The 26,536-nt window shown below is 38.5% G+C and overlaps 1 protein-coding gene across 1 annotated transcript in view; it reads right to left on the bottom strand.

Annotated features, from left to right (window-relative positions):
* Positions 1 to 1,341: 1,341 nt before the first annotated feature.
* The window catches only part of LOC128379162 (alpha-1,6-mannosylglycoprotein 6-beta-N-acetylglucosaminyltransferase B), a 56,701-nt gene continuing 31,506 nt past the window's right edge, over positions 1,342 to 26,536 (bottom strand). The window contains exons 9-18 of the mRNA XM_053338798.1: positions 22,521 to 22,652; positions 20,630 to 20,763; positions 19,423 to 19,553; positions 18,638 to 18,643; positions 10,712 to 10,867; positions 10,476 to 10,622; positions 9,563 to 9,679; positions 6,674 to 6,748; positions 2,199 to 2,470; positions 1,342 to 1,540 (exon numbers count right to left, since the gene is read on the bottom strand). Of these exons, the coding sequence (XP_053194773.1) occupies positions 1,342 to 1,540; positions 2,199 to 2,470; positions 6,674 to 6,748; positions 9,563 to 9,679; positions 10,476 to 10,622; positions 10,712 to 10,867; positions 18,638 to 18,643; positions 19,423 to 19,553; positions 20,630 to 20,763; positions 22,521 to 22,652 (1,369 nt within the window). The remainder of the gene's footprint in view (positions 1,541 to 2,198; positions 2,471 to 6,673; positions 6,749 to 9,562; positions 9,680 to 10,475; positions 10,623 to 10,711; positions 10,868 to 18,637; positions 18,644 to 19,422; positions 19,554 to 20,629; positions 20,764 to 22,520; positions 22,653 to 26,536) is intronic.

Below are 26,536 nucleotides of genomic sequence, written 5' to 3'. Positions count from 1 at the left end.
ATTAAATTCAAAAAGACACATTTATAGCTGAACTTTCTTTTTCTTCTTGTGTACCCCAGTAATCATCTTTTAACTCTTCAGATTTATCTTTTGACTCTGACAGGGAGGGAGGGGGGTTGGGGGTTGGGGGTTGGATCTACCTAGATCAGTATTATTTTTCTCCATACTTTTCTCCATTATTCTTCAGTTTATTTGGCTGATAATGGTTGGTACATTTACTTCAGTTCTTAAGTACAAGAATATTATGGTACCTTATTCATGAGGGATACACAAAATAATAATGTTATTTAGCAAGTTGAGAAAGCTGTGACTTTATCTGCCGCTGCCATATATGCATCAGTCTCTGTAATAACACAGCTCATCCCTTCCTATCTCTTTACAGGAGCTTCATGTCTGCCTCTGTAATTTTCACAAATGGTTTCACTGCTGTTAAACGGATGGATATTTTTTTTATCTAGTAAAGACCAAACAATGTGGGTTTTAAATGCGGCTGAACAATATTATATTATAGACAACATATCTGCTTCAGTTTAGGCTAAGGGCCAGTCAAAAATACCTCTAGCAAACCAAACACTACTGTTATCTTCTATCCTAAGACAGCTTTATGAACTAATCAGTCTGAGCCAGAAGAGACTGCTTATAAATCAGAGACTGAAAGAAGTAATTAGAATATTTCCTCACACTTGCCTGTGTGAAATTGACCATGAAAGATTGATGATATCTCCTAATTTAATTGAGTCCTACTTTACAAAAGGAAATGTATTATAATAATTTCAACCCATATCATTGTATAAACGATAGCACCATCCTTTTTTTATTCCGTATTTTATTAAACAACACTTATGTACAAATATATTCATTACAGGACATGTAAAATAGTACATCTCAATATGGTGTAAATGGCTTTGGGTGCATCTAGTACAAATGTCCAAACTCCACTATGATACTGTAGGTATTCACACAACACTGAGTAAACACACTTGTGAAATTCAAGCATGAGCTTTCCTTGTGATTGCTCATGACGTCTTTACTAATCTAGCCGATCCATTAAATGATACATTTCATTATCGCCTGTGTCAACTCTGTGATCCTAATGCAGCCATTTAAACCTTTAAACTGAGGTGTCAACCCACCAGATTAAAAGTACAATCATGCAGTTCCCTGAGAGGTATTACCACCTTACCTACTTTGGCAGCCTACTTTGGCGTGATGTGAAGGATTTTGCACGATGGCACTGACTCCCAGGTTGGATAGGGTTTTAATATAGACTCTGCTCAACAAAGAGAGTCTCCTGGGTGATCTGGATCTTTCTCCGTCGTCCATCCAGGGGCCGTCCTGTGGTCATAGGCAGTCTCTGCACAGTGCCACCTGACCGTTACGATAGTCTCTACAGGGGCAAAGGCGCTGGTATTTAGCGCTGGAGCCGGCACAGCTGAACAGCAGCGGGTCCTGCTGCAGGGAACATTCAGCATGTTCAGCTGAGAAGGCCGGAAAGAGGTGGTTCATCTCTGACTCCACTCCCTCACACTGAAAGTCCAGCCTTTGAAGCAAGAACATAGATTATATATCAATAAATATCTTGGAATAGCTATAGAAATACAGTCTTCATTTTTCAAGTATAAGGGTATTACTTATATTTAATATTAATGTTAACAGGAACGCCAGAGTGTATCAGTAATTATTCCACTACTATATTTAATATTCATAATACAGTGTTGCCTTTAGGACCTCAAGTAACAGGAACGGAGAATGTAAGCTAGTGTCGTCTTCACACTTTGTGCTTTTGCATAATTTTGAAACCTACAAGTGCGAATGAAGCATGACACTGTGTGGAGAGAAAGTCAAGTTGTTTATTGCTTGCAGGATTACTATTCTTGAGATGCATCGTCTCATTTGCAAGATGGTCCTGACAAGATGTTAAATTTCACAAAATTATTTAGAAAAAAGGGTGTAGTGTGGCAGGAAAATAGAGTGCTCATTTCTTTATTATGCATCAGCCTCTAGTCTTACTATAATCAATCACCTGCTTGTTAGAGAAGGCTCTTCACATGAAAAACTCAAACCTTACAGTTTTGTTACATTATATAAAGGTGACCATGTTTGCAGTTTTATTCTGCCATATGAAAATGTAAAAATGTGCAGGGCCAAATTAGGTGCACAGTCATTTTTTATAAATTGTTTAAATAGACACATCTTACGCGCTGAAGGCCTCTTTAATGTTGATGAAACGATACAAGGCGGGTTCACAGATTAATCCTGCACTCTGGCATGCCTTCACACACGACTGGTCCTCCAGCGAAGCCAAAAGCCGCAGTGCGCTGAGGGGCGGCCAGGACGTGTAGGAGGTGGCATTGAAGGCCCAAGTAAGGATGCTGGAGTTGGACAGGAGGGTGAAAGGGCTGGGAGGACCGCTCAGCCAAACCCTAGATGAGTTCACGGGAGGAAATGGAGCTTCGGGAGAACAAAAGTCCTGCAGGTGCAAAGATAAAATGAACCTGAAGAGCAATATTTTCCGTGTTATACTGCAATCACTTTGACCTGTCAGCTAAAATAAACAGTACCTGTATGCTCCAAAACAGAGCAATGACAAATGACACATTCAGCTGAGCAACACACACAACTTCTGGACAGCTGACACAGGAAATAATAAGGGTATTACAATATAAAAGGTGCTTATCAGAGTTGACAAGTCCTCATCAATCTTCCAGGAAATGATATGAATACAGTTATGCCACCCAGTAACAAATGAGGTTTGGATACAGAATTATGCTGTGGTGAGAGGCCTGATTAGATTCCACCTCCAGCTGGGACTATTCATAAGACCCAGGTAATAACATTTCTCTGACATGTCCCTCTGGCCTCCAGACCCGTTTATTAAACAGGCTCATAGTGCCCACAGGCAATAAGGCTTCAAATCTCTCCATCTCTCTCCATCTTTCCATCTCCCCAACCCTTCTTCTTCTAAACACAAACACACATGCACACGCACGCGCACACACACACACGCACACACACGCACACACACACACACACACACACAGAGGTTTCCCAGGTTGTATTCTCCCTTGTTGTTACTGTAGAGAAGGTTTCGTGTATTTAAGCACAGAACGTCTGGCTTTACAGTGACATGAAGCTAGTGCACTGTAAAACACTGCACATGAATTTAGTGGAATCAATACATCTTTTGGCATTAACATACAGTAAATACATACAATTTGTAGTTTTCATTTTAAGACAATTTTAGAGCTTCATTAAGTTCACCTGACTTGTCTGGTCCTTTGATATGAAATGAGTTGAATGGATCGTCATGGTTGTTTCTTGTCATAAAAATGAAAATGTTGTGAACCATGGTGTGGGGTAGTACTGCCCAGGAATGCTTATAATTTAATAACCCTATTAAAGCTTTGTGGCATACTTTTATTAGACAGTCACTGAAGTTGCAAATAGGAAAACAAGGAAGAGAAATGAGTATGACATGCAATAAAGTTGTTGGAACTGAACCGAGGATGTTGTGGTTATGTGGCATGCTTGGTAACCTCTCGGCTACCAGGGCACTCCCATGTCAGCTCTTGTTGTGTAACTTATAAGTTTAACATTTTCACTCCTCACAAGACAACTTGGAACCAATGATTCTGCTTGAATTCAATATTGAGACATACAAATATTTTACAGTGTATGTGTCAAATCTGTACTGTATGTGATTGTAGAAATGTTCATAAATGTGTTTATGGAAAAATGAGACAGTTTCAGCCCCAAACTCAAGTCAGAAATTTCACAACTCTACTCATAGAGGACATAAAAGAGAATTTGAAACAAACTAGGGTCTTGTTTTTCTTTTCATTGATTTGATAATATTTTACTCAACAACTTAAGTTGCTGAGATCTGGGGATAACCCATCTGTTTGAACTCTACGGAAGTAATGTTGTTGCATCCCCAGATCTCAGTAATTAAACTGCATCAAGTGTTGTCAAAATGAATAAGAACAACAACTAAAACTATGTATCTGCAATTTTCCTTTTATGTAAATATAACCTGATATCCACAGCCAGTGAATCATATTTCTGGCCCTATTTACTGAGTCCTGGCATTGCCCCACTTGGACTATTATATATCACTGCTTGTTCCAACAGACTAAGATATTTTAAATCAATCATAGAAACACACATATTTGTCTTGCCACAATCTCATGCTGCAAAGGAAGGCTGGTCCAGTCTTCATTTACATCTAAAAATCCTACAAATCTTTAAAATAAATTGTCCTCATGCACAGATTTCTTGTCTTATAGTTAACAACCAATTTACTTTCTATATGCAGAAATAAACTCCATCTGCTTCCTTAGTCTTTTTTCAGATGAATGCTTTCTTCTTAATTAGAGGAATACAATTAAACAAACAATAGGAGATTTCAATGAGTGAAATGCTGCATGTACATGTATGATCACACAGACATACAGTTAAAGCTTTCAAGGGAAGAGACCGAGCTACCATAAGAGAATATTGTAATGTATAGTATATGTGATGGTGTCACCGTGGATGGGGTCGAGAGGAAGCTATAGAGGGAGAGGATGGGGAGATTTAGTCAGAGCGAGTAGATAAAAAACAAGACTTGATAAGTTAGAAATAAAATTAGAAAAGTTTGAAATGGAGAAAGAGGAAGTTATGAAAAGTGTAAAGAAATAAAAGAAAAGGGTACAAATCTGATTGGGAGTCTGACCTTGTACACGGCAGGCCGGCAGTCGTAGTTTCAGTCAGTCACGGCACACTGAGTGTGTGTGTGTGTGTGTGTTTCTGACAGCGAGGGAGAGATGGTGTCAGAGCAGAGCACAGGCTACCACATTTCCTTAACCTGCCGCTGACAGTCACTACACCAACTGTCACAACATGATAGATGAACTAGAGGAAGACAGCATCTGTAAATATACAGTGCAGTATATAAATGGGTGTGTGTAAGAGGAGGGTGTGTGTCTTTCATTTATTGTTTGAGTTTTGTTCTGTTTGGAAGAAGGAAATCTGCTCACCCTGGACACAGTGACAACATTTTTGGATTATTAGTTAATTCCCATTTTAATGTGTCTGAAGTGTTGGATAACAAGTCCATTTTTATGTATGACAATGATTATCTTTCATGTCCTTGAGGAGCATCATTGAAAAAAATTAAGCACCGTGTTATACTATTAAGCTTGCAGCTGCCATCTGCAAGGGATTTAATAAGTGACCCAGGCAGTGTGGCTGAGGAATAAATATTGGGCTCTTAGCAACTAAGCAACCCCAGAAGGGAAGTCCTTAAAGAGAAGTTCAGCATATCAATTGAATTGAACCTGTGAAAACCTTTGTTTAAATTGCTCCAAGCACACGTTTAAATGAACACAGTCACCACCATCATACAGTATCAGTCGATGCATTCAATTCATGGTCCGTACATGGACTGTATGTAGAAGATGTGTATCTGTTCTAAGACATGGACAACTGAAAAATAACTGAAAAGGCTTCAGACACACTTTAGGGAATGGTTTGGCTGTTAAATGACTCTCACAAACAATGATCCAACAAACAACAGCAAGCTCCTCCAAAGCAGTTCAGGCTTCAGAGAAGAGCCAATTAATTCCCCTCTGCTGTCATCAAGCTGAGACAATTCAGGATGGACTAACCTGGTGAGCAGAGGTGAATATTCTAGTCCTTATGCTTCCTTCCCCCATTCATATTCTGTCCTTGTATTATATTTTCTATTATCTACTCTTGAACCAGGAGTTACCTTGATGTCCAACCAGTTGTACCACAAAAAACACATTCATACTGTATGGAATGCAAATAAGCTGCATTTATCAGAACTGACAGTTTTCATCAGTCACAAATCATCTAAGTGAATACTCAATGCTCAACACCTGAAGGCCTCAAACATGGTTCAGAGAAATGTGCAGCTTCTTGCTACAGCGAACCAAAAAAGCACTAAAACCAAAGAAAGTTTCAAACTACTGCTGCTGTGTAATCCCTTCTACTGCCCATCTGTATACTCAGTATAACATGGCGAAGCACAGCTCCCATTTACTGCTTATATTTTAACTACACTAGCTTGATTATCCCTTACTTCCCCAGAAAGAAGTAAGGGATAATCAGTGAAGTAATCATTTAATATGATATGGAAATAGCATAAAAAGAGTGATTTAACATTAGTTGAAACAAGCTCACTGAGACACACTGTAATAGAAATATAGGACACATACTGCTGATTGACCTAAAACACTATGACCTGCCTTTGAAACAATGATTGTAATGGCCATTAATCATTTCATTTTTAACTAAACTGTAGTTTTTGCACTATAGCTTGGACATTCCATTAATTTTTTTCATATTGTAAAAACCTGTGGGTATATACCATGTGTATTTATGTAGACTGTATATTTAACTAATACTAAACTAACTACTACTTTTTGTTCATATACATTAGTCTATCTAGTGTGCACTGTGTGCATTTCATTGCGCAATCCTGCATTGCATTATGACAAGAATTAAAATGGACCTTCAACGTTAACTCTTAAAATGATTATAAACAGAAGTTGGCAGGCAACATACGCTTCGAACAGATGCTGTGTCTAATAATTACTGGACTGTTTATATATTATTGAAACCTCAGAAGCATCTTTGCCTGCTGATTTGGATGAGTTTTGAGACTCACCTGGTTCTGGATGTAAGCATGAACTCTTTCGAGCATTCCCTCGCAGGTGTATTCGTAGGGCAAGAATGGCTCCACCTGTACACACAGATGTGCAAACAGATGATAAAAGCAGTGGGAGAACGTGTGTGTGTGTGTGTGTATGTGTGTGTGTGTGTGTGTGTGTGTGTGTGTGTGTGTGTGTGTCTACAGACCCAAGCCATTGTAATTACAGCAACGGAGAATCTGATAGTTAATCAAAGCTGACACATTCATTAGCGTAATTGTGAGAAGCTTATATCATGCCACAAGCTCCACATTAAAATCAATGACCTAATACATCAAAGGTGACAGCTTTGAAAATTGATTTCATTATTTTTAGTGATGACTACATCAATATGTCAAACAATGGATTAAACTGACAGTGGACCACAGGTCATCCTACGCTAAGGAAGCTTCTGTTTTTTGTGCGTTCTGGGTCCATTGGGTCCAGTTATCGGTGCCACTGTCACTCAATGTCTGACTTTTGATGGCTGATAATGGATTAAAATGAACTGAGAGAAAACTGATCAATACTTTTCCCCCTTCTTTCTAGCATCTTATGTCGACAGTGACAGGAAGACACACTTATGGAGGTTGATGTCCTTAGCGATTGATATTAATTACTATATTTTAAGGCCTGTTGTAGTGTGACGACATCATTAATTACAAAATGTATCAGACTAGGGGGTCTTCACTTGGCCTGTATGGTGGATTCCCACTGGAGAACTTCTCCTGAGTGTCTCCCATGGTAGCTAAAGTGAGATCTCATTGTTTACTATCAGGCTACTAAAGCATTCAGGCTTTTAAATTGATAAATGGTTCCTTTTAGTGTTCTGTTCCTTTTAGCACTCTGTTATTACTTTATTTCATCCGAGTTTAATGAAATGTATCTGGCACTTCATCAGCTATTCCACAATGCAATTTGCCTTTTGGGCATCTTTGTATAATCGAATCCAAGAGAGAGAGAGAGAGAAAAAGAAAATGTTTGATAGAGCGTGATTTGAATTCGGAAATGGAAAACTTTTTTTTAAAAATGACAATGGAATTTATATACATAAACTGATTGTTTTGCTTGGCCACAAAAAGATGTGAGCAACATTTGTTATTTCTTGTCATCATTGATGACATAAAATGAAATCCAATCTCATCCACACTCCTGAGGCGAGTTGGGAGCAGCCACGTCCACAAAAAAAGGCTCACAAACTCAGATGGTGAGTAAGATTGGGCGGGTGTGTTTCTTTATCAGTCGCCTGTTTCCCTTATTTCTATCATGCACTGTTGCCATGGTGCCAATAAAATCGCAGGCATGAGTGTTTCAAAGAGGCAGGCAGCAATTGAGCTCAAAATCACCAATATGAAGAGTAGCAGTGCAAATAAACCTTATCAAAAAACATGCTGAGTAAAGAAAATTATGTGCTGAGCTGGCAGTGAATACATATAAACAAAGTCACTGTATGCAAGTAACCAGCCAACCAATTGTGCTCTACACTGTAAAAAAAAAAAAAGAAGCAAATTTACATAAAGTACTTACCAAAACTGGTGCCTATACATTTATAATTTATGGTTGTTTTTAGGTTTTCAGCATTTCCCCACAATAGTCACTTTCCTTTTTAAAATAAGGTCAACACTTGTAATTATACAGCATGTTTTTCTTTGTTAGTAGGAACTCACCAAGAAATATAAATAGGACTTACTTCAGTAATCATACAACGAAAATGCATTTTTACAAGCTTGTAAAATGGTATATTATGAGTATATCCTTTAATAATGAATGAATGATCCTTTAATCCTAAAGTGACAGGTCTTTCTTTTTAAATAAATTATGGTTATTCAACAAAATAGCTGTATTTTTGTCATTTTCACATTTTTTTCAAGTGTGTCTTTTAATTAAACTAAACTAAACTAAAAAAAAATAATTTGAAATGATTGTGATTTCATACAAGGTTGTGTGCTAGCTACAACAGGATCATCTTAAAACACATATTTAATATTTCAGACCATGGTGTGTCTTTGAATTCCCATTAGTTACTAGCTATAACAACACATAATAATACCTAACAACTCAAAAATGCATCTCGGTAAGCACATAGTGTAGTTCAAACAACTAGCCATTTATTATGTTCTCTGCACAGCTACAAATGACAAATGAAATGCACTATTTTCCATTGTTTTCTGTTTAAGCACATACTGTACAGTATGCTTGTCAATATGATGGAAAATAAAGCTGTTCTTAGTTCCAATCAAACTTTTACATTTGGGTCAGTCAGTCTGTGTGTCTAATGTCATCTTCCTTCTCTTAGGATCCACTTTTTAAGTATTTACAGTGCCTCAGCTGGTCCTACATTTTGCCTCTATCAGCAGGAAACACAAGGTCTATTTAACACACCTGGCAGGTAGAAGCACACATGCATCTTGGCATTGTGAGACGCTTGGCTTGGCTGCGGCTCGGTGTTGCTCTGGTGACAGATTGAGCGCAGCATGATTGATTAATATGATCAGCTGTGGACAATGCTTACTGCCTGTGGGGCAGGTCCCTGGAAAGCTGCCATGTAAACCCAGGTGTGAGCACAGTTTACGTACTGAGCTGCTCAATATCTCTAGCAATTAGCAGTGCAGAGAGCAGAGAGGGAGCCAGCTAAGCATTTTGCTATAGTGTCAGATGCCGTGATCAAGAGCTCTATTAAAGGCTGAGGGCTTTAAAAGTAGGTCAAACCTGAATATGAAGTGTGCAAGAGCAAATTATGCTCTCACCTACACTATTGTGCAGTACTATAAGATGTACTGTGGTAGAACAACATTGGAGGACCATTATTTTGTTTAATGAGTGGTAGTGGGTTAAGATGGACACTGCCCCCCAAAAAATCAACATACTTTGGTTGTCATGATCTCACGGATGGTTGCATCAAACTCTTCAGAGTTATTGAAGTCAATAGTGATGACATGCGGCCTGCCGATGTACTGCTCTGCATAGGGATGCTGAGAGGACACCTGACAAGGGATGAATAGGATATTTTTATAATCAAAATAATAACCAGTTAGAGAACAGACAGTTGTATGGTAGTGTGGTATACTCAATGCATTTTATTTGTATTGTGTATAGTATATATAAATAGATAAACAGTTGTAAGTGTGTGCATATGTGAACAGATGGGCAGATGAATGACCATCTGTAACAATGTCTTAAAGGATGTGGCTGTTGATTTTCAAAATTTTGCTCATTGTCAACAAACCTCAACTCAACAGAACTGATGGATGTACAGGTATTGTGTTTGTATCCGAAGCCTGATATATCTTATTCCTCTGTGTCGTAGACCTCCGATGTTGTGCAAAAACACGCCGATGAGTCACATTGTTGCACTGTGTGACACATTTCTTCACACCAGAGGCTACAGTTTTGGTTATTGTTCCTTGTAAGATGCCACTGCACAGTCACTGAAGTCAAGCGGTTGTGATAAGCAGCACAATAAACGAGTGAAGGCCTGTAAGCAAAATCACTTTGTCTGTTGAACAAACAACTACTTTCGGGAGACTGACAGTAGTTATTGCTGTTATTAGTTTTTGAAGATGTTTTTCACAACCTAGAATAAACAAACTTTTCAAGGTTAAGAAACATGTCACCCAGTGCAGTGTTGTGGATACACACACAATACTTTTAAGAAGGATGAGTTCATTGTTGGTTTGGTTCTGCACATAAGATTTGTTGAGGGTAAGGAAAATATAGATAATTGCTAGCCTTGAGAGTGATTATCATGTTCACTGCTAAGCTAGTGACAAATGCATTTACCTTCCTGGAGGTGGGCTTCCCTCTGAAGAATTCATGATTAAGAGAACTGTGAGGGGGATTAAACTTGGGTTGCAAGAAGATGCAGCCATTGGCTATGGCCTCCAGAGGGGCGGGACCTTCATATGGGAAGCCAAATCCAATGAACAACTTGACAGGAAATGAAAGAGAGGAGGAGAAGAAAAGTCAATACCACACCTGTATACATCTTAAATAAAAATCCTCAGTAAAATTGCCACCTTAGCCTTTCTGAGGAGCTGCTGCAGTTCCTGCTGAGGCAGTAGACCATGGTTCTTGACAAAGGCAGGCACCTCTGGGGGGCGCTGTGTCTCATAGTACACTGTCCCGTGTATCTCCATGTACCGATGCAGGATGGCCAGGAACTTTTCCTTACCCTTTTGAGACATATGGGAGGAAGGCAAGATGAATTAAGCATTCTGTAAAAGGGGATTTTAACGTACCATCATCAATCATTGGAAACACTACTATAAGAAGTGGGCCATCCTTGTTTCAATTCGTCTTGTTATATTCTTTATTCAGTATGAGAACTATACATATTTTGGTTTTAGCCTCTGGTTGCACCACTTTATGTGAAGTGTATGTTGTTTTTCAGGCTGTTCTTCTTGACCTGGTTTGGGCATATTTTGCCATCTTAGTTCACCTGCTTATGTACTTTGAAAATGTACAGATCACAGTTCATATTGCCAGACCTGTATTTAAACTGATAAATGCTCATTGTAATTCAACCAAATACCACCATTTCCACGGTGATATAGTTTTTAATAAAGTGACTGCATTAATGTTAGGCAGTAAATCTGAAGCTATCTGAGGCATGTTTTTAATTGCATTTTCTTGTTTTAAATTGCACTAAGTTTACTTTACACATGATGAAGCACTTCGCACTGGAGTGGCCAGTTAATAAATTGAACAGACTCATCAGTATTTCATAGGCCTTCTGTAAGACCACGAGGGCTGAGCAGGAATACTCAAAGGTGTTGAGTAAGGCGAGAGCAAAGGCCTAGCTTTGGTTTGAGAAGTGTGGGAGGGGAATAAAATGGGGCATCTAGGGTCATCATTTCTCCATCCAACCCTATCTCTGGATTTATCCAAACAGACTTGATCCATCCTTCTGTACTGTCCTTTTTCTTCTCCTCACTCCAAAGGACCTGTACTCACTCGCAAATCCTGCAAATTTTTCCTTTGCTGACTTTCTTGTGAAAAATGTACTAGCCTGTTGCCAACATGAGACATAAACCTGTATTAGTCCTACACAGACTGTCATGGCAGTATTTTGGCTACAAATATGCTAATGGATACTCATTAAAATTGACTTGTCATTGCATTTCTAACTGCTAATTTAGTTTAATAACAATGTACTGCTGTTTTTTAGGTCATAAAAAAAGATGTTAACACTTTTTTGACTGGTCGGAACATATCTATTAAATCGATGATGATGATGATAGTGATCACTTTAAAATTTAGTTATTTAACAAACCACTAATAATAGCTTATGGAGTAGCCAAGCATGCGTTTTGAATAAATCATCTATCCATTTATACAGAACATATAATCTACCTGCAACTCTTTGCTGCTTCTGCCTGCCTTGCCCTCCTTATCTTCTATAGGCACCTCTACCTCATCTGATCTGATATGAAAGTAGAGTTGAGTTATACTATTGAACATGTGATGTTAAAGAAGACTAGCAGCGAGGGAGAATCTACTTTTCATACATCATGCAGATACTTGTTGCAGTTTTAGGTGGACTGACATGGTTATGCAGGCAGGTGAATCCAGATGCAGAAAGCATTAGGAAGAAAATAACTATTTATTACCAGACTCTGGCAGATGAAGGCAAACGGAACTTGGCATATTTGCAACACAAGGAGCACAGGTGAGGAGCAAAAACAACAGCTGCAAACACCAGAATAGATTGACCACAAACTAACAAATAACTCTTCTTCTTCTTTGCAGCAACATAGTTTCCTGGTATGGCTTACAGACAACGAAGAACTCAAAGAGCAGACAGATATAAATACACAAAACAAGACACAGCTGGAGTGGGTTGGTCACTGGAAAAGGAGGGAAACACAAGGATTGGTTAACAATGAAGACAACAAGGGTGTGGCAGGCAACGAACAAGGCAAGGCTAATGAGACTTCACACTGAACATATGTACTGAGGAGGTGTGGAGGGACAGGGTGGAGGGACAGGCAGAACAGACACAGGAAAAGATAATCCTCCTCATAATTAACCAACATACCAAACCCTGTCCAAGAATAAACATGAATATAATCTATATATACAGATATCCTATAACCTGCAAACCCTTATTTACAATTTAATGATGACGCTGTTCAATGTAAATGCAAATTACTCAAATCTACAAAAACAAATGCTAGACTGCTAGTCCCATTTCACAACTTCAATGTCCTGTACAAGCGCCTTCTCCTATTCAGTCCAGTATAACATACAGGCAAAAAGTCTGAGAGCCTACATAAGTTAATAGACAAATCATACCGTTTTACAACCACCTTAAATAATACTTTAGGCAATTTCACTCACCAGTCAACATTAGTAATAAAAACAACATTCTAGAAAGGTAAATTACAGATTCACCTCCTAATCAACCACCTCACATTTCCTTTCTTTTCATGCCCTCTCCAAATAAAGACATTAAATTTAACTTCAGCTGTTGTTCATTTTTATGAAGAGCTGCTTGCTCAGTCAGAGAGCAATTTTTCAAGTACAAACATACCCACAAATGCCAAAATGTACTATAGTACCGCATAGGCTGTATATGTCTGCAAGTATATCGGGGCCTTACAATCTGCAGCTCAATTTATATTATCAGCCAGAAACTGATAGCTGGCCAAAATCTGGTTAAAATAATAAAATCCCCTGGGTGAGAGTTTCTCCCCCACCGAGCAAAAGTATTGGTTGGTGGTAATGAGGTAAACAGGAGTTGATCTAATGAGCTGACTCAGCTGTTGTTAGCACCAATATCATCAGTAACTTCCCAGTACTGGAGGCTTTCTTTTCATTTCAGTTTAACAGGTTAAGGATTTTTGGTTTATTGTGTTAAATTATTTCTTTTTTTTAAATGTTTTTGCTCTTAACTTCTACAAGTCAAGTATAGTTCATGTTACTAATGACCATATTCCACACACTGCTGACCCTAACACTAACCCTGAGATAAACTGTGGCACACTGTATGAGAAAGAAAGATTTTAATCATTTGTTTATGGAAAGAGAGTTGTTGCAAAATAAGAAAGTGAACAAAAAAGGTCCTTACGTTCAGTCATAAAGAAGAAGTGAGAGACTTTTTGCTAAGAAGAGAGTCCACCAATTAAATAATACAGCTATGTATAAGAAAATAATTAAAAATCTATTAATAAAAACACAAATATGAATATTTCAAATGCAAAACTAATATAAAACTTAATCATTCTGCTTTACACTAAACACCAACCAAATACCTCTAAAATCAAGTACCATCCTAAGGAAAACAATGTACAAATGGACAGAGAGCTATGTGGGAGCTATAGCCTTGTAAACACTTACTACCCGAATTGCAATGGTTCAAAAGTAATTGAACACTTAGCTACTAGATGTTTCTCTGGCAGCTGTGTCATTCCAACTTTAGTTCATGCACAAAAGAGCTCACACGTGGCTCAGAGCTGATTGAGAGTTGAGAGACACCATTTAGATTTGATGAAAAACCTCAGATGAAACACACAAACTACAGCTGAGGCTGATGAAATGTAGCAGGATCAAATGGATATTGATCTAAGCCTTTTAAAGAAGAACTGAGACACGTGAAAGTAGAATTAAAGATTACAGTCTGAGATGGACTGAAATTCTAAAAACAGTCATTTGAATATATATCTTTTTTTAAACTGGTAGGGAAGAAGGGATGAAACTGCAAACGGGCACAATAAGTTACTTTCATAAAGGGACTTGATATTTGCTGGTGTGAATGTATTTCATTGTTGTATTACAGTGTTTTCAAGTTTGTTTGAGTTGAGTTGACTTTGTATGGAGCTATGTCTTTTATTAACTAGAGCTTGTTAGAGCTGTACTGTGATGCATACATATAACTTAGAACTGGCTGAAGGGAATTGTGCTGATCTGAGAAGTCATTTCCTTACACAGAGCCCTGAGTACTGAACACATTCACACACTGACAAGAAAAACATTCATTGCATCTGCAACAAGTCATTCAAAATGTCTGTGACGGAACTTTTACATGACCCGCCTCTGTAGGTTAAGATGTGATTGTACAAATGTTTATTGATAGAAACTTTCCATGTCCTTGACAGATGAGAAACATCTGATAAACAGGAGCCACATCAATGTAAATCTACCACATGCTTCCAGGAGGTTTTAATCTAATGGTTAAATATCATTCTCACAATCATGGTTAAATATGAAATTACTCCACTGCACTGCACTATTGTGTTTTTTGCATTTAAAGGTTACTCCAAGACACATGGCCATCTTTTTGTCTGAAAATAAATTACACAATAATTTCTGCTGAATACTGAAGACTGAATGCTCCTTTTAAAAACATGTTTCTGATATAATTTCTGATATCAGGAATTTAGAAAATTCTTGGTTTACCATTGCTGCATTCCATCCCAAATTAACTCTTAGGGTTAGGGTTAGGGTTAGGTCCATTAGGTCCAAAGGTATCAAGATCCTCTTTCAATTAGTGACATGTTTATAACTACATATTGTGTGCATGCTGTATGCTTGTGCTCCCAGATGAATCTCCATGCATGGTCTCTGCTACAGCAACAAATGGTGGCAGAAGCCAATAATCCCTCTGGCATGGAAGAAACTCTGGCACTCATCAACAAGATGATAGTCAAGCTGGAGATGGAAAATGAAAGAATGAGAGGAGAGAGAGAGAGGCCTTTGAAAGAGAGTGTGCTGGAATGAGGAAAAAGTTTCAGTTGGAGAGGAAAAACATGAATGAAGAAAGAAAATCCTTCCAGAAAGAGCTCAGAGCACAACTAAATAAGAGAAGAATTTTAATGCTGAAAAACTGTAAATGTGTGAAGCTCGGAAGGCCTTCCATATGGAAAAGTTAGAGATGGCTATGATGAGGAAGGCCTACAATAATGAAAAGGCAGGCATCCAGAGAATGAGGGAGGCTTTCCAGGTAGAGAAGGAGGATATGGTAAAAGAAAGAAAAGCCTTCAATAAAGTTAAGGAAAAATTTAATGCTGAGAAAGATGCCATGTCTGAAAAAAGCATTCAAATTAAAAAAAGGAGGATATGAAAAAGAAGAGGAATGCCTACATGAAAGAAAAGACCAACATCCAAAGGATGAGAGAGGCTTTCCTGTTGGAGAAGGAGAACATGAAAAACAAAGAGAAACCTTCAACAGGGAAGTTAGGGAGCAATATATGAAGCTTAAGGCCTTTGATGCTGAAAATGACGCCATGAACGATGACAAAGAGGTGATGGCAATGATGAGAACGGCCTACATTAAGGAAAAGTTAGGCATCCAGAAAACGAGAGATGCTTTCCAACGAGGGAAAGAGAGCATTGAAAAAGAAAGACAAGCCTTCAATAAAGAATTCAAGGCAAGACATAAGAGGAGGAAGGCCTTTAAAGTAAAAAAACACACCATGTGAGAGGAGAGGAAGGCGTTTGAGATGGAAAAGGAAGACATGGCAAAAGTGAGGAGAGCCTACAACGAAGAACAGACAAAACTCCAGATGATGAGGGAGGCGTCCCACAAAGAAGCAGAAATGATGGTGCAGAAGAAAAATGCATCAACGATGGAAGAGATGACAACACTGGCCACTAACAGACCAGTCAAAACAGGAAATGCAAGCACTTCTGTCAACACGTCCTCCTGCTTGCATTCTGTTTGGGCCTGCAGAGATGAACATGGCAATTGCAGCTGCGCCAAGAAATGCGAACATCAAAGACGCTCCAAGAAACAGAATGATCAGTTTCAACAATGAGCCTTTACAAGCATTTAATTCCAATATGTATGGATTTTAAAATAAAATGCTATAAATGCACATTGACATTCATTTCTATTGTATTTCAAACAAAAAGGTTTGCTGTTTTCCCCTGTCAATCACTCATTATAGGTCAATTAGGTTGTATGGGGGTTTTAAAATCCAGACATAAAATGCACAATATGTAAAACAATAGTAAAAGACAGAGATTGATGACATGAGGTACCGTGGGATCACAGTGCTCAGCTTGTTTCTATGACAACTTATGACCCAGACATTCAGCAGGTTTTTACTGGGTGCTTATCCTCTCCAAACCAAATGGTCCAAGTGATTACAACTGGTAAAAACATGGAATAAAAAAAAAGACACAGGACGTCTGGGAAGGATTGCTAACAAAGCTGCTGCGAATGTTTGCTCAGCTTGTTTCTCTGATAACTTGAGTCCAGACATCTGATGACTAAAATAATTAATCTTGTTAAAATATATACTTAACAACTTCCAACATTTAAAAAGTTTGTTGTAATACTGAATAAAAGTCAATTCATGACAAGGTTTCTGGCAATGCATTATCTTGTAAATGTATACTCTTTGGTAGATGACAACCAGCCACAACACAGACGCATGCACAAAATATAATGATCATATTGTGCATATATACTCTGTGGTAGAGAAGGCCATTGACAGATAACCAAATCAATGGACGGTTACGTGACTAAAATTACTGAATTTGCTGGGTTTGAAACTTTTTGGAACATTTGGGATAATGTAAGTATACAAATCAACACAATATATAACAAAGGTCTCATCATTTTTAGACATTTAATGTGAGTAGTTACATATAAAAACTTTAAGACTTGAACATTGATTCAAATTTGTGAATTATAGGTCCAATGAAAAGAACGTGTAGCTAAAAAAAAAAAAGTTTGCCATAATCTTTGTGGTGATTTTCTCTGTAAATTTAAAAATGTCCATAAATGTAAATGTCTTGGGAGAAAAATAAGCAGGGAGGTAGTTGTATAATTTTTAAAAAAGCCACTAGTGACTTACAGTGTGCATCACTCATGCCTTTCCACTGGGATAAGGAACTGTGACAGGAAGTAACTCAGCATAGAGTGGTTCATCAAATGAAACAGCTGTTGGTTAATCATGCAAGATAATTATTTTTCCATAAAAGCTGAAGTCATGACATCATGTCCATCCTTCTGTAACTCGTTGTAACCCTTCAATCAGAAATAAGATAAAATATGTTCCTGCACTTCATGTTCCACATTCTTGACCCACTGACACCCATGGTAGCACTTGCTTTAAGAAGTTAAATCCTTCACAATCTTAGTTTGGTTTCCTCCATATCTGTCTTTGTCTGAACTAACAGTTGCCCCTCATCATGCCAGTAGGCTTGTTTCTCTGCTCTGATGTTTAACCCACAAATGTGAAATTAAATCATGTATTTTTTAATTACTGTCCTTTGGAGTGAACAACACAATAGAGAAAGGCTGTGCTCCAAGGCAGACTTTTTAGTAATTTGCAAATGGCTGTGGTATTTTGAATAAGGTTTCCTGGATTCAGGAACAAACCCACACTTCTAGTTTCCCATATAGTACCCGTGGAGTTTTAATGGAACATGAAAGACTGGAAATAAATGTATAGCTTTTGAGCTAAAACCAAATTAGTTTTTCTCAAAAAGTGCCTCTGGGAGAATGTTATGAATTATTTACTAAAGTTATGTCTGCAGGGCATAAATCATTTATAAATGTCATCTGAGCGTTACTCCTCATTTTTCATCTTGTGCCATTATACTGTTGCTGAGTGACATTGAGATGAAATCACACTTTCTTCTACTTAAAGCGATCTTCAAAATCTTTTAAAAATCAAAAGATAGACACAGAGGAGCTGCCGACTTGAAAGACGGCTGTAAAAGTTTTGTAGTTTTATTGTTTGTGGAGAAAATGGGCTATATTACCAGTAAGAAATGAACTCTATTCATTCATAAATGTTACGTGACAGAAAAAGTAGTTAACACATCTAGATCAAGTCTGTAAGCCCTGCAATGGTTTTGATTATTTATTTCCAGAACTGATATTCAAAAGTTAGACTGTTAGATATAAATTCAGAAAGTCAGGAAGAATCTTGGTGTGAGTTTTGGCATTTGGACAGTCGATAATGCAAGTGAGAAGCAAGTGTACTTACTTGAAGCTGTGTGGATCCATCAATGATGCATCATGGGAGGATGAAGACAGAATAGTACAGGGTGAGAACAGAAGTATAAAAAGGAGGGAAGTGAGTAGAAAGATTGAGGAGCGAATACAACATGAAATATTAGTCATTTTTCCTTTGCAAGTGTTGAGCAACCCAAATTCTCTCACGTGCACCTCCAAACTGTGGGTGGACGGGGGGGGTTTTCACTGTCTGGAGAGACCTCAACACTATAGGCGTTTACACAGCAAATCTTTTAGACTCACAAATGTAATGCTGCAGCTCAGGTTGAGAAATAGGCAATGCTACGGCAATGTAGGAACAAAGCAGGAGTTGGATTCAAGTGAACCAAAGCTTGGGGGAGGCTGCAGCACACTTCAAAGTTAAAGTATGAGTGAGAAACCTTGCCAGTAGCTCACAGGGAAAATTTACTCTAAACAAAAACAACTGTTCCTCTACCATCAGACTTCAGGCCAGATTCCTCCAGGACTAACTTGTTTGCAGGAAATGTAACATGCAGTGGCTGTCACAGTGAAATGTTGTGAAGGGGTTGCTAAGAAAAAGGAGTATTCATAAGTTCTCCCAGCTTTATATGTATATTACACCTTCTGCGGCATCAATATGTATAAAGCTCCAGCTATAGAATAAAAATCTTCCACTTCCACAAAAAAAACATAATGCCAGTATGTTATGAATTCACACAAGGTATAAAAAAAATGTCCTCCACTCACAGATTAAAAAACTACAATATGCTAATTATGTTATTGTGTAATACTGACCTTCCACATGCTGGCTTCTTTGCCGTATACAACAGCCATATTGTTGACCTTGTTCCTCTGAATGCTCAGTCTCTCTGTCTCATTCAGCTCCTCCGCCACAAAACCCATAAAAGAGTTGTCTGGGGTGTGGGCTGCCAAGGACAAACAACACGATTGGCAATACAAAGTTACAAGTCCAATTTCATGTCTTAAAAAGAAAAAAATTTGATTAAACCAAAAGAGCTGTTGTAGGGATCTAGAGTGCTATACATGTAGAGAATACAGAACAAAGGGAGCACTGGGGTAATTCTGTTAAGCTGAAATTCACTTTTCAAATAATGTATTATCTTATTTATGTGTACAAAACACTAGAAATGGTGCATTTCCTGGGGTTGAGCCAGTCCGTTCAATAAACAATACAATGTGTTTGCATTCACTTCACCTGGTCAGTTGACTTTCATTTCAAACCAGCAATAAGGTGAAACAACTCAACAAATGCAATGCTTTCTGCTCCGTCATCCCTGCTGTAGTTGTAATGCGCAGAGAGTTTGGATGTTAGCTCCAATATACCTCAGCACACAGCTTTTTAGGACACAAAACAATACTACGAATGGTAGCACACACCATGAAAATCCCCAGCAGCGGGGATATGTCAAGTGGGAAGCAGAGAGACACAGTATTTTCAGTCAATTTTCAAACCTGAGATGAAAGCTGACATCTTTCAGAGTGCTGGGATTGTGATAACAGTATTTCAGAAACAGCGGGGCAGTCCATTGTCGAGGATTTAATTGGGGACCACGCAAACAGCTGAAATTTCTTCTGCTACAAATTTCACCAAAGGTGCTGGGAATGTGTGTGTTTTTTGCATATTTATGTGTGTGTGCATGAGCCAATGTGTGTATGGCTGCTAGTGGTTGGCCACAGTAGGCGGTTTTCGGCATCTGTGCAGACACAGCTGTTCTGAATGACTTCCCCGGTCTGCTTGTTGCCCAAAGCCTCGTCTGTGACAGCCTGAGGATGGTATATAACCTCACACAATCTGCTTGCACTCTCAGTCACATAAACACGTGTACACATGTCCACGCACATGCATCAAAACATTTCATGTTCTAGATGTATAATCATTTATCAGAATTCATGCAGAAATGTAATTCAATCTTTTCCTGTGAGCAGATGTACATCCTCAGCCTCAGTAATCTGCACTGGAGAAATGAAAAACTCCACATACGGAACATGGTCATGTACTGCTGGCTGTGAAGGTTCCAGTATCCCCAGTTGGTTCTGTAGCCGTGCAGAGTGGCATACTCTTCGTGGTTGTATGCAGGCTCAGTGCCAAAAGTGTCAATCACTCGGATGTGGCACCTGGGACAAAATAGGAAATAGATTGAGCTAAATTTGGAACAAAGTTACTGCTCACTTTTAAATAATACACTGTAAGAAACAGTGAGAAAGAAAACAGTAAGAACGTTTAAAAAAAAAAGTCCTATTATCTTGCACAGCACAGGAACAATATAAATGACACAGGTACGTCCATATCAAACATTTAGGGACAATCTATAAGCAGCCACGTAAAGACCATGAATGTATTCTTATTTTGAGCTAGAAGAGCTTGTCTATCTACCATTGTGTCAATAAGTTTGGTCTGTAAAGCTGTCAGTGGTGATGGATATTCATGTCCCCTGCCAGTCCACCCCTCACTGTGCAGAGCTTACACTGGCCTCAAGGTGAGACAACTGAGGCTTAAATCACATCCTTCTTTCACAGTCACCACAGGGCTCTCAGCTGGAACAGAACATAGCTCAACCTGGATGGATCTAAACTGAATTTGAGTCAACCACATGTAGGAATGCCAAATGCATTTCAAGGAGACACTGTATTTATCTTGCCAAACGCAAGTCTCTTTGGATTGCCTGACAAATGCTTAAAATTCTGATAATGTTGAGCCAATACTTCAACAGGGGAAATTAAAGTTAAATATGTTACAGAAAAACTGTGATGAAATAAAACAAATGGTTTCTGGTTCTTTTCTTTCCTGTCCCTGACATTCTGTCCTGTCTGCTTCTTCACTAGTCAAATAAAGGCAAAAATAGCCAAATAATAATCTAAAAAAAAGAGAGAGAAAGTGTGTTTAGTTCACAGTGAACAGCTTGAGAGAGGACAAAGAAAACGACAGCAGCACTTTATCAGCAGTGAATGTTCACAGTGGGAAGTCAAAAATCAATTGATGTAATCCAATCTGAGAGGATTTATCAGTGCCCTGCATCTCTAATCAGTGTCTGGGCTGAGGAGCAAATTAAATGTTAGTCTGTCACTCAATGACAGTTAGGTAGTGTTGATCAATCAGCTGATGTTGTACTGATGCTGACTGACAACAGCGGAGGCTTTCATTGCTGCTGTGTCTACTGTACGCAGGGCCTTATTTTAAATGAATCCAAAATGCAGGAGAATCAAGATGAATTATGATGATATGTGTGGGCCACTGCTCAGTTTTGTAATCGGTATAACACCCTCTGACACTTCAACATTCACAGTAAATATGGAATGAAACAAACTGTATCAGCTAACTGAGTTGCATCCCAGAAGGTCCTTTATCATTATATACAGCAGCTGTCCTAATCATTATTTTTACACTGCTACAACTAAAACTTTTTGTTTTCTTCCACTATTTTTCTTTTTAATAAATATCCTTTCCAGTTGCATTAAAAGTGTTTTGCTTTGTTATTTCTGTTTGGATAAGAAAAAAGAAGGATTTGTTTGTCCAATGTGACTGCAGTGCTGCCCAGCTGGAACAGAAGAGCAGAAACTTTACTAACAAGCCTGTTTGCTTACAATGTGATGCATATAAACAAAAGCAGAGTTTGAGATTCTGAGAAAAAGTAAATGACATCAACCCAAAAGCATGACCGCTCCTGCAATTTCCCTAAGGGAGACTTTTTGCTGAGGCACAGTGAAATTGCCCAGTGTCCACCAGTCAGCAAAGCCAGCCAGTCAATAAGCCAATGATCAAGTTTTTCAGCAGACAGGCAATTAGTAATAACAAATAAGCACTGCAGAGCTTAGAGTTTGGTAAACAAACAAAAATGACAGGGACAGAGAGAAAGAGATAACTAAGTACTGACTTGTGCTTCCTCAGCGACAGACCCATGTGCTGCTTCATCTGCTGCAGGCCGTGGTAGTCAGTGTAGATAAGGTCAAAGGGCAGAGGTCCTGTCAGAGGGCAGCTTCCTCTTCCTGGAGGGACACCCAGAAACCTGTGCACACAGGTCAGATGTGGCTTTAGCATCATAAACAGCCCAAAAATATGCACAGGTGCACGAAACAAACAATCACTTACCACAGAAGAGATAAAGCATGGGACTAAAAAAAAAGCAAGAGCAAATGTCTCTGCCTACGAGAGGCTGAGTAACCATCTCACAACTGCAAAGAGAAAATATATCTGCAAAAGTGAAACATGGTAGGTAGAGCTAATTTGTTGAGTGCTTGAACAGCATCTCAAATAGGATGACATCTAAAAGCTTGGTTAGCTAGCCTTCAGTCCTATGAAACACAGACTGCAGTGTGGGAAGTATTGAAGTGTGACTGTAACTGTAATCTTGTTTCTGTAAGCTGACCATGCAAAAATACAGTATACAAAGCAACCAGGGCTGCATTCCACCAGCATACCTTCCACTGTTTATGTAGTTTTTAAAAGTGTCAGTATTCTTCCTCCAGTGTTATTGCCACTGTGCAGGTAAATAGAGTCTTGCAGAGGACTGAAGACACCAAAACACTTTTGTGAAAATTGTTGTGATGACAGAGATTTGATCGTTTTACAGTAATGAGTGATCGTTGCCTATAAAAGGACCACCAAAAAAACATGATCAGGTTAGTAATTGATTTCCATTGGACTGCCTTACAGTACTTTTCAAGCTGCTCTGTGCTATTTCTCTGAAGATGTGTGTGTGTGTGTGCAAGGATGAAATGAGTATGGCTGAGAAGGAGACACGGCGAGAATGATAGTTGAAGGTAGGAAGAATGAAAGGGCCCACTTGCGTCGTGAAGCATGTCAGTGCTCTCAGCGAGACACCGGCACGGCCATTGAACCGTACAACACAGAATTCAACGCTACCAGGCAGCGATGTTTCGCAATAGGGAGCCACCCAATTTGTCTGCACGGTTCCGACTCTCACACGAAAACCCACACATTATGTGAGAGACGCAGGACAATTTATTTAACCAAACATCTTTGACAGAGATATAGGGATAGCTGCTTTCAAGCATTATTTGTGCTGAATCTGTCTCCGTCATGGTGCCATCTAAGCAATTACCACATAAATGCTGCCTTCAAGTGTACTACAATAGCACCTTTTGCGTTTGGTGTTCTTCTCACTTGCATTGTTTGCTGTCTTACTAGGCATTTTTCAAGAATAATAATGAGTATATTACAGTTACTAAAAGTGAAGGATATGTTTTTACAAAGAGGCTTCAGTATACATTTCTGGTTTAACTGTATTTTCATATTGTCAAGATTTTAACAAACACAGGGCACAGTGCTGTAGAGATACTGTGACATTATTCTGTGCAATGCACCAGCTTGGCTTAATCAGTCTCAATATCAAGCACCTGCTGTCTGAAAAAAATGACTACATCCAGACGAGAGCAGTTACAAAAGAGCCTCCTGTTATCAAAAACACAACGACAGGAGATTTGAATTTGTCATCTGCTATGACAAAGTACAGCGTGGCTTCAGAATACTGTGTTCAGTTAGGATCAAGGTAGCACTTTGTTTGAGGAAAAGGCAATCAAGCACGTCTATTTTCATTACAGTACTGCTTTGTAAAACTTCCGCCTTTCTTTTGGAGCGATGGCACAGTACAAAAACAGCTGAGGAGAAGAAGTGGATGTGCAGATCCGTAAGACACTCTCTATACTAAATACAGCTTATGTCAAGATAATGACATTAAATATTATGATCTGTAGAATAAATTTGCATTCCCTGAAAGTTTATCCATGCTACATATCTGACTGTAACATTACTTTATTTTTAAACTTTTAAACTTAACCCTAAAATCATGTCCTAAAAATAAATGGATAACACTGTGTGGACCAAATTTTGTCCTCAGATCCCCGCAACAAGATGAAGTGGTAAATACATATTGTAAAAAGATCTGATTTTTCTGTCTTTTCTTCCCTCTCATTTTGACATTGTATAGTTTTACTATTGTAACAGTATAGCCAAAACATATGTCTGGGAACCCTCCAGTGAGAAACCAAATTACTTGCAATGAAAATGGGCTGGATCTGAAATATTTCATATGTGCAAAATGTTGATCATATGAAAAAGAGACCACTGTCATTTGTTTGAGCCTCCTCTCTCAGCAAAGAAAAGTAACCAATAGCAGTGAAAGTCTGGCTGTAAAATATAAACATGATCACAGCTGTGGAGTAAAAAAGTGTGTTCAGTGACTGTTGGCAGAAAATATTTTTGTGTTCAACTGCGAACGCTTCATGAAACGTTTTGCAGCTGTAGCCACAGACCCCTCATCATGCTCTCCCTCTTTCTCTATCACTACCTTGTTCAAAAACACAACCTGCGCAATCAAGACACCCCCCCCCCCCCCCCAACACACACACACACACACACACACACACACACACACACACACACACACACACACACACACACACACACACACAAATACCTGCAAAACATGTGCCTATCGACCTTTCTTTGGACACTGATCATAATTAGTGAGCGCTGCAGCCTTGTGTAAATGAGCATGGCAGCTGGTTCTCCTACAGTAGATGGGATAATGAGCAAGAGTGTGCTTTAAGCTGTGGTTTCATCGGTCAAAGGTTCATACCCAGGCAATTTAGTGCTTACACAAACAAAAGCTCTACACTTAAGCAGTATGTCTGATTCCTATATTGTGTGCCATCTGCAGACAAGAAGATGCAGCAAAGTCCAGACAACAGAATCATACAGTAAGGCCCTGATGATGCAGGCAAGTAGGTATATAACAAATTATCTTCACTTGTATAGATGATGAAGTCTTTCACAAAGGGGAGATGAGAAAAGGATCAATTTTTAAAACATCTTTTAATGTAAAAAGATCAAAAAAGAAAAAAGGTGGAAATGAAAATCCTTCATTTTATATCTTATTATTAGGGTCCAACACATTTACTCATATCCCTTTTTTCAGTCAAAAATAATGCCAATATGCTTTTGAGAAGTATTGTTATTATTAGAATGAATAAAGAAAGTCCGGGGAATCAGAGATGGCTTGTTCAGTCTTAGCCAACATTAGCTGGATTTTGAAGACCAACTACCAGAGCAGAATCTAACCAGACCTAAATTACATTTGCAGGTCTGTTTACATGTTGTTTAATATGCTGCAGCTGAACAGCTAATTGGCTATACAATCTGCTAATTGACATCAACGGTACAATACATGTTTTCCTTGTGAATGTTTGCTTGGTGGCTTGTTCAACAGATTAGAGTGCAGGACATCATGTGTGCTCATGTATGTAAGTTAGACAGGAGGGAGACTTTAGCATGAAAGCTAATGTGGATTGTTGTTCCGTCTGTTGTGTTGTGTAGCAGGATGCTATCAGGTTCAGTGTGACCATCCTATAATGGAACTAAATGTCATTGTTACAATGCAAAACTAGGCACAGTAATGAAATCAAACAATTTAAAAATGAATAATTAATACATTTCTCCCTTTTGGTTTCAAATCTTTTCTCAAAAAGGTAAAAGGGAAAAAGTTCAAAGCAAATTTAAAAAAAAACACATCTTCCAAATTATAATGAAACAGCTTTCACTCATGTATTTCTCTTGTTATAAATTAAAATATATCTATATGACGCTATATGATGCTCCATTTGAGCTTTTTTTGTTTTTTTTTGGTGTATTTGGTTTCACTGTCCAGTACTATATGTGGTCATATGTGTCAATAGTATGTGTATGTGAGGTTTTACTGTATGAGTATAATATATGATATACAGTTCTAAATTGTGGCCCTACAATGGCTCTCATAGTTTAATGCTAGCGTGCATTAGTGTGAGAGAAGATGTATTACAGCGACTGAGTGCAGAACTGTACGTGACTCTGCTCGTCACAGATCCACTGAAGCTGCTGGTGTTCAGAGGTTTA

Source organism: Scomber japonicus, chromosome 18, assembly GCF_027409825.1.
Source record: "Scomber japonicus isolate fScoJap1 chromosome 18, fScoJap1.pri, whole genome shotgun sequence".
Taxonomy (NCBI): Eukaryota; Metazoa; Chordata; class Actinopteri; order Scombriformes; family Scombridae; genus Scomber; species Scomber japonicus.
This window is presented reverse-complemented; position numbering and strand designations above follow the sequence as displayed.